The 8,971-nt window shown below is 56.8% G+C and overlaps 1 protein-coding gene across 1 annotated transcript; it reads left to right on the forward strand.

Annotated features, from left to right (window-relative positions):
* Positions 1–58: 58 nt before the first annotated feature.
* LOC117880014 (solute carrier family 22 member 6-A-like) lies at positions 59–2,169 on the forward strand. Its single transcript, XM_034775647.1, has 2 exons — positions 59–536; positions 1,818–2,169. The coding sequence occupies exons 1-2, from the start codon at positions 469–471 to the stop codon at positions 2,167–2,169; spliced, it is 420 nt and encodes a 139-aa protein (XP_034631538.1). The 5' UTR covers positions 59–468.
* Positions 2,170–8,971: the final 6,802 nt, after the last annotated feature.

An 8,971-nucleotide genomic window follows, 5' to 3' on the forward strand; every position in this document is an offset into this window, starting at 1 on the left:
GGGAACCCTTGTGCCGGATACTGCATGGACCCCAGCTCCAATCAGGGCCCCATTGCACTGGACACTGCACAGACCCCAACCGAGACTGTGCTGGGTGCTCTGTGAACCCCAACTGAGATTGGGGCACAGCTGTGCTGGGTGCTGCACAGGGACAAAGCTAGAGACCAGGATGACCCTCCCTCATTTTACAGATGATGGACATTGAGGCTCAGAGAGATTCAGGCTGTGATGCCCTGCAGATCACTTTTCCCATTAAACGTACGTAGCTTTGGACTTGTAATTAACAAATTAAAATGAATTGTAAGGATTGCTATGGGAACTGGCTGTCTAAATGCCATCAATGGCTCTGAAAATCTCAGCCCCAGTCTGGGGCATTAACCACAAGCCAGTCTTCCTCCTGGAGCCCAGCTTCGTTTCCTCTCTCCCTTACAGTGGGACCTGGTGTGTGACTCCCGGCAGCTGAAGCAGATGGCTCAGTCCATCTACATGGCTGGGGTCCTGGCGGGAGGCATCATCTTTGGAGGTCTGTCAGACAGGTGAGAGCAACGTCGGTATGAAGCCGAGCAAGGCTGATTCCTGGGGGAATCAGGAATCTCGAGCAGGAGGAGAGAAGTTATGGTATCTCTGTATTTGGCACTGGTGCGACTGCTACTGGAATCCCGTGTTCAGTTCCGGTGTCCACAATCCCAGCAGGATGTTGGTAGGTTGGAGAGGGGTCAGAGAAGACCCATGATAATGATTAAAGGCTTGGAAAATGTGCCTTACAGTGAGAGAATCCAGGAGCTCAATCTATAAAGCAAAGCTTAAGGGGTGACTTGATCACAGTCTGTAAGTGGAGCCTCTTGAATTCTTTTAATAATTGTTTATTTTATTTTGGGGAATTTCTTGTTATTTTTGTTTTGTTAATGTTAACCATGTAGGGGATCGGGTCTTGCCCTGGGGGTTGGGAGGCCCCGGAGGGGGGCTGAGTCCTGCCACCAGGGGTTGGGATGCTCTGGGGGAGGTGAGTGTTGCACCCCCGAGCCTGCCCTGAACTCACCTCATAGAAGCGGCTACTGGGGTCCTGTGCGGTGCGGCTGGGCCTGGCTCTCGACTCAGGCTGTTGTGGCCTGGCACACGGGGTCGCAGTGCTGCTCAGGTTTCGCCAGGCACCCCCCGCCCCATTCAGAGTGGGGAACCAGCCTGAGCTTCACAGGACAGGAGCTGCCACTGCAGGGTGATTTTTTTTGCTTTTTTTCATATTATTTCACATTTGTAAAAAACATGGGGCTCTCTATATAGGTACCTACACAGGGAGCAGCAATCTGATAAGAGGCTTTTCCATCTAGCAGACAAAGGTCTAACAAGAGACAGTGGATGGAAATTGAAGCTAGACAAATTCAGATAGGAAATAAGGTGCAAATTTCTAACAGCAAAAGGAATTAGCCATTGGAACAACGGCCCAAGGGCTGTGGTGGATTCTCCAGCCCTGGAGATTTTTAAATCAAGATCGGATGTTTTTCTAACACTCAAATACCAGCCAGGGGATAACTCTACTGCCAGGGCCCTAGATTGCCTTAATCCAGCCCTGCAGGCCTCATCATTAGCAGCTACAGCACGGCTGACATGAAGTATTTTCATCAATAACCTTTTGTCATGTGCCACAGAGTTGGTTTTAGAACTGGGGCCTCCTGCCTCTTTGCCCCTTCCTCAAGCCAGGAAGCCATGCCAGTCAATGGCACCAATACTTCCTTGCACCAGGTTTAACTTCCACTCTGAACACACTTGCCTCAGTATCCTGGGTTTCCCTCACCTGTTCTCTTGGTTTTTTGGCTCAGGTTTGGCCGCAGGTCTCCCTTGATCTGGTGCTACTTGCAGATGGCTGTCACGAGCACCTGCACTGCCTTCTCACCCAGCTTCACTGCCTACTGCATCTTCCGTTTCCTGACCGGAATGGCCATCTCGGGCATTGTGATGAACAGTGTCTCTCTGTGTAAGTGTGTCTGGCGCCTGCCATCCCAGACACAAGATGAGCTGGTTACTGGGGATGGACGGAAGTGCCTTGTTCCTGCTGCTAATAAATTACTCTGTGGTGGGAGCACAGAGAGACCAGAAGCACACACCGCATGGGTGGGATGTCCAAGGTCTCAGCAGCAAAAATCGGGAGCTAGATTTTTCCAGAACTCCTAGTTCTCATTCCAACCTGGATTTACCAAAGCACTCAGCAGCTCTCTTTGGGACACTGATTGCCACAGCTGACAAAGATTTGAGCACGTTATTTAGGAGGTATTTTGCACCTCGAAATCTGGCCGTGTCCTCTTCTGAAAATGTGGTACCTAAACGAGAACTGAGTTCTCTGGGACAATCGCACCTCCATGTGCTTCTGCAGTGCCAGAGCACAGGAGATGGCCCAAAACAGGGCAGCTTCCAATAGCATGCAGGTCCCTGTAGTGAGGCGGCCTGGTTCCCAGCCGCCCCGGAGGGGGACAAACCCCTCCAGACACCAAAGTGGGCGGAGCCTCCCCCCCAGAGGTCAGGGTGCAGGACAGAAAGTACAAAAGCCCAACCCCAGAGCCAGTGCTTCTATATCTTGGGAAATTTCCCAAAATCTGGGAATTTTTGAGTAAAATGTTTTGAATGAAAATTCCCAATTTCCCAAGTTGAAACATTTTACTCACAAATTCCCAAGTTTTGGGAAAGTTCCCAGGTTATAGAAGCACTGTAAAAAGCTTTACCTGGGAATTTTTCCACCAGATTTGGGAAATTTTTAGCACTAGGTTGGGAAAAGTTGGTATCACGATATAGAAGCACTGCCCAGAATTCACTAGAGGCCCGGTCACCGGAGAAGCCAGACACCTGTGGCCTAGCTCCCAGCTGGGAGACTCCTGCAGTTTGCGGCCGACCTGAGGACTGGCCAGACGCCGACCAGACCCCGGAGAAGCTGGTAAACTCGTCTGTGGCAAGTTACCCAGAACTGCTGCCAAGTCTACCGCCCACCGGGTACCCAGAGGAGCCCATGGTGCTTGACTCCTTGGAAGACTCTGTCCAGACACAGGTACCGCTAGAGGGGGAGGTAGGAGGTAGCCTGGGGCCAGCCGACCCTAGTCTGCTTGCAGCACACCCAGAGCCAATGTCAGTTGGTTGCGGTCAGGATCCCCATTGACGCAGCAATGGGTCTTCTGCCGCTGCTAGGGCCCCGGACTGAGACGCAGTGGAGTGGGTGGGCCTGCGTCCCTCCTGCCACCCAACATGCGGGTGGCAGTCTCCCCCTCTCCCAGGTCCTTCGGCGCCAGGACGTGGGTTTCCTAAACCTATTTGTCTGCTCAGTCCCTGCCTGAGAGCCACAAAACACGGCAGCTTCCAATAGCATGCAGGTCCCTGTAGTGAGGCGGCCTGGTTCCCAGCTGCCCCAGAGGGGGACGAGCCCCGGCCAAACCCCTAAAGTCCCCAAGAATGGAAGGGAAGCTATTAAGAGTGGAGTGCCGTCATCAGATGACGATGATTCACAACAGAACAGAGATTCCACAATACATCTTTTACAGAACAGGCACAAGCCATGTGCGTCAGCCCGTCAATGCCCTCTTCATTACTAGAATGTCTCTTGCACTATTCAATGTATATAGGTCCTCTAGGAACTGAAGGACCCAGGAGCAGTTGGGTATCAGAGGCTAATGGGACTCAGCTTATTCAATTACATAACAGGTGTGTATTGTGGCTGATGTACTTCAGGGTGCATAAGTGTGCCATTATGGGGTGTTCGAGCTGCTGCAACCCTGCAGGGTACAGTACTGCTTGCTGCCATCAGGGGGTGGAGTTGCTGCAGGGCACAGTACTGGCTGCTGCCATGGGGAGGAGGAATGGAGCGCCTCCAGCAGGGTGCAGTACCATCTACTACCACTAGGTGGGATGCAACTGGCAGGGGAAGGAGGCATGGATCGGGGAATGCAGGTTCTGGGGAGCTATTTCATCTCAGCCTCAAAGAGCCAGGGGAAGGCTGTTTGTACATGTTCCTGCTGCCTCCGCTCGTGCTTTTTCTCACCACTGGAGGTCATCAGCCCAAGAACAGAGAGATTATTTTCCCTTTGTGTGTGTCTCTCCCCAGCTGTAGAATGGACACCCACCCGCACACGGGCCATTGTGGTCACCATGTTTAGATACTGCATCACAATCGGGCAGTTCATTCTGGCTGGGGTGGCTTACGCCATCCCCAATTGGCGCTGGCTGCAGCTTGTGGTGTCTTTGCCCTATTTCATCTGCTTCATCTACTCCTGGTAGGTTAGCTCACCCTTATCCTTTCTGATGCATTCCCCTTCCACCCTGCTTTTCTCACTGGATGCAGAAATGAGACAAACTTTAAGCAAGTAGAAGAAACAAATCTCTTATCCTGGTTCTCATAATCTTGCGTCTCGATTACTGCAACATCCCCTTCTCCGGCCTTGGCAAATGCAATCTTCCTCCACTTACATCCATTCAAAACACTCTTGCAAAGATCATTTCCCTGTCTCATCACTTTGTCCATGTCACCTCTCNGCCGGACCCGTATGGGTCTCGTGCAGGAAAACCACAGAGTACCCCCCCTCCCGAAGGAAGGACAGCACCTGGCTCCTGCGGACTCCCATCCTACAGCCCTGGGTGTTCAATGTTGCGAAGATGATAGCTGCCATGAGGAGGGCTGGGGGGGATCCTTGCCGGCAGGGTCGCTCATGGCCCCGGTTGGGCCACGCAGCAAACCATGACCTACCCCGTAGGTGAGTAAGGAGGACAGACCCGCTGATAGGCCACGGCGCCCTGCTTCCTGGTCCTTTTACCCTCCCGCACAAGGGCTCTTGCAGCCCAGAGGATTTGATGGAAATCCCCCCATCGCTGGAGAGCGAGCTGCACCTTGTTATGGGAGCCATAGACGTCTGCAAGGAACTCCCGCAGTTCTTCTCGCAGTGTATGGGGAGGGGTCACTGGACTCTGGATTGCCTCCGGTGGGGCCCCCGTTGAAGGCCCGTGGCCTACCGAGATGGGAAGGCAGGGGGCGGACCCCCAACGTGGCACCCGATGGGCCGGTGCCATGTGGCCCGCCTCGCACCCCGGCTCAGTAGGGGGCGGCGGAGGGAAGATTGCAGCCCCTAGTGGGTCAGGACAGGGAAATACAAAGGCTGTTCCCTGGGCTGTCATCCTCTGGAAAAGGGAAGGAGACAGCCCCAGGGGCAACAATGGCATCACGGGAGGTGAGGGGGACAGGGACGGGGTCGGCCTCAGGGGCAGGGCAGGGATCAGGAGCGGAGTCGGGGAAAGGGACAGAGGCAGGATCCTGAGCCCCAGTAGCTGGGCCGCTGGGAGGTGGCCCCTCTCAGTTCGGCTCGGCTCAGGGATCTGGGGTGTGGGAAGGGGACTCTCAGTGATGCCGAGCTCAGACTCTATGGCTGGTGTGGCAGCCACAGCATCTGGAGGTGGACAGTCTTCAGTGGGGTCCCCACCCAGGAAGGTCGGTTGCCCAACACCTTCGAGGGATACCCACCGGCCATCGCCTCAGTAGGCTCGGCAGCCGTCAGCGGGGTGCAACCTGCGGCCGGGCAGATGGAAGAGGCCAGGGGACCCTCGTAGGTGGGAGCAGAAACAGCGGTTAGGGGGAGGGAGCATGTGGAAAGGGGGGCCAGGGTGAGGTTGCTTAGATCGAGGCCCACTGGCAGAGGGTCATCCTCCCCCTGGGTGACCAGGGTCAGACCCAGAGTCTCAATCTCATAAATGGAGGGGAGATCACCTTCCACCACCCCAGGGTTTTCCCTGCCAGCACCCGAAGCGACGCTCGCTTTGGGGCTCGCAGGGGCTTCAACTGTTAAGGGGGCAGGAGGGACTCCATCAGGGGCCTCTGAGGGAATGAACTCCAGAGGAGGGGCGGTGGTACCCTCCGATGCTGCCACATCTTCCCCAGCCAGCACTCGTGGATGGAACACACCCGTGGGCAAAGTGGAAGGCTCGGCATCGGTGCCCCCCTTCCTGGTCTTCCGGGGGGCTTCTGCATCGGTGGGAAGGAGTGGAGCTCGAGCCTTCTGCTTGCCCCGCTTCCCCTGTACTAGGGCCCAGCCCTCCATGGCATCGTCCTGGGGCTGGCTAACAGGGGTCGGGAGGCAGGGGCGATGGCTCAGGGAGGTAGCGGTAGGGTGGCACGAGGGATGGAAGATTCTCCTTGGGGCAGGCCCTCTCCCGTGCCCGGTGGTATCCCCGCCGCACCCTCCTCCACAGGCCGCACCAGACTGCAAGCAGCGGAGGCTGGGCTCTCCCACTCGTCTGGGCAGATTGGGGGAAGTACCCCTTGGGCCCGAGCGGGAGCAGTGGTGGGCCAAGAAGGAGGAGGAGTGGCTCCGGGTGCCAGGCAGTCAGGGGCACTGGCAATGATGGGGCCGGTACCCTGCCAGGGTTCAGGGGTCCCGGATGCTTCTCCGTGCCGGGCCAAGGGGCAGTCCCTCTGGATGTGTCCCATCACCCGGCAGAGATAGCACCGGTCCTCCCCCGTAGAATAATGCACCTGGTATTGGGGCCCCTGGTAGGGGAGCAGGAAGGACCCCTCAAGCGCCTCTCCGTTACGTGCCTCCAGCAACAGTTAAAGCTGCATCTGCCGGCGGAACAAGAGGACGTGACGGAGGGTGGGATCTTTGCAGCCCAATGGAAGAGGACTGATGGCAGAGATTGGTTTCCCCAGGGTAGAAAGGGCGGGCAGCAGAGCGGCATTGGGCAGGAAGGGAGAGACAGAGGTCAGGACTAACTGGACGCCCAGGTCTTCCAACGGCTCCAGGGGGACGAACACGCCCCCCACCGCCAGGCCAGTCTTCACCGCCTCCTGGGCGGCGGCCTCCAATGCTAGGAAGAAGACGACCTTTCCATACATTTTGGAGGCTGCCACGATGGCCCTCGGCCCCACCATCCTCGCCAACGTGGGGCAAGGCAGGCACCAGGAGGCAACGGATGCCGTGCTTCCAGGTCAAGGTAGGGAAGGGGCCCCGGCCGCTATAGATGGTAGCGGAGGTGGTGGTCGGGAGAGATGACGTAGCGGCAGGCGCGAGGGGAGGGGGTCACCGTCACCTGGGCGTACGCCTTGGGGGCCGGGCACCCACAGCTGGTGGAGGGAGCAGAGGGGAGGGATGCTGTAGCAGTGGGGGCAGCCCCTGCCATGGAGGGCCTGGTCTTTTTGGCGGGACCCTTACCCTTCTTTTTACCCTAGCCCTTCCCGCCGGCTGTTCCAGGAGGCACTCTAGACTGCTACAGTCCACAGAATCGGAAGGGGCAAGGGATGTGGCAGCAGCAGAGGTCTCCACGGTGCCCAGGGGTGGCAGCAGGTGTTTCAGCAGCAGCAGTTGAGGTGGAGGCATGAGGGGGTCGATGGGGGGACAGGCGGAGTGGGGGACGGCAGGGTCTGCTTGAAGGGTCTCGCCAGCTGTGTCCCCTGCCATAACGAAACAGGTGGGGGCCAAACACTGGAGGGGGGGACGGGGAAAGAGGGCTAGGCTGCAGGCAGGGAAAGAGGGCACCAGAAGGGGAAGGCTAGGGGGGGGGGGGGGGGCTAGCAAGGACTTGGGTGTGTGTGTCAATCACCGACTGGATTGGGGTTCCGGCTCCTCTAGCTGCACTAGGGAACTAGGGGATGTAACAACATGGGGGGGGGGGTGCAGTGATACAGGGGTCAAACTCAAACAGGGGAGAGGCACAAGCACATGAGGGGAGGGGCTAATCAGGGCTGGGGGGACTGCAAGGAGAGGGGAACAAACAGGTTGGAGGCCCTGGGGCTAGCTTCAGGGCAGGGGCAGACAAACAAACTGAAGCTGGGGAGGGGCAAAGTCTGCAGGAGCAAATGGGGTAGGCAGCAAGGGGTAAAGCTTGGGGGCCTGTTCCAAAGGGGAGGGGGTCAGGAGTATGTGCACCCATGAGCACTTGCTCTTAAAGTCAATGTTCCGGGTGGCAGCTGCTGCTGCAGGCCCAAATGGTGGAAATGGGAGTGGCAAGCCAGGTGAGCAGCTCAGTCCCAGAGGTAGGAGCTCAAGGCAGATGGTAAGCAGCCAGTGGGGATGGTGGAGGGGGCAGTGGGGATGGTGGTGGTGGCGGGGGCAAAGGGAGACACAGATGGAGCAGGCTCCACTCCACACCCCCGCTGTCCCCACAAACACAGTCTAGACCCCCACCACAAGAGCACAGTTTGAAAATTACTCAATCCTTAAGTGCCCTCTCCATGGTGGTCTTCAGAATCTCTGTGTGCTCCCCCAGCAGCAGACGGTCCTTTTCTTCTCCTCCTTGGGGCTCCAGCAACTCCACAGCAGCTCCAGGTGGCAGTCCGGTGGCCAGGCAGGAGGTACCCCACTCAGATGGTGGTGATGGTAGTCATGTCCACAGCAGTAACGGCTTGGGCTGGGGTCCCTCACTCCCCTCCTCTGGAGCAACTGAGGGTGGGGGGATTCAGCAGCCAGCCAGCAACTGGGTAGCAGAGAAGGGGGCGGGTGGTGGTGTCTGGCCCAGCCCAGCAGGAGCAGCCCCCTGTCTTCCTCCACGCCAGAGAGCAGCCAGAGAGTGTTTAAAAGAAGAGATCTATTAGTCCCAGATGAAGGAGATCCCTTTTCCCTGGGTAAGAGAACAGGGGCAGTTCCAGAACAAGCAGGAACTTGCTGGAACCAACTAATGCAGGCAGGCTAATTAGGACACCTGGAACGAATTAAGAAGAAACTGCTAGAATCAATTAGGACAGGCTGGCTAATCAGGGCACCTGAGTTAAAAAGGACCTCACTTCAGTTTGTAGTGTACATGCGAAGAGCTGGCAGCAAAAGGCACTAGTTGTTGAGAGTAAGAAGGTGTATTGCTGGTGGACTGAGGAGTACAAGCATTATCAGACACCAGGAGAAAGGTCCTGTGGTGAGGATAAAGAAGGTGTTGGGAGGAGGCCAGGGGAAGTAGCCCAAGGAGTTGGAGCTGTCATGCAACTGTTCCAGGAGGCACTCTAGACTACTACAGTCCATAG

Source organism: Trachemys scripta, chromosome 7 (assembly GCF_013100865.1).
Source record: "Trachemys scripta elegans isolate TJP31775 chromosome 7, CAS_Tse_1.0, whole genome shotgun sequence".
NCBI classification, from domain to species: Eukaryota; Metazoa; Chordata; order Testudines; family Emydidae; genus Trachemys; species Trachemys scripta.

Bases quoted from the DNA above. Each gene is read 5' to 3' on its own strand.
- LOC117880014 (XM_034775647.1), top strand. From the start codon at position 469: ATGGCTCAGTCCATCTACATGGCTGGGGTCCTGGCGGGAGGCATCATC. The intron at 537-1,817 runs GTGAGAGCAACG...TTTTTGGCTCAG, and splicing joins TTTGGAGGTCTGTCAGACAG to GTTTGGCCGCAGGTCTCCCT.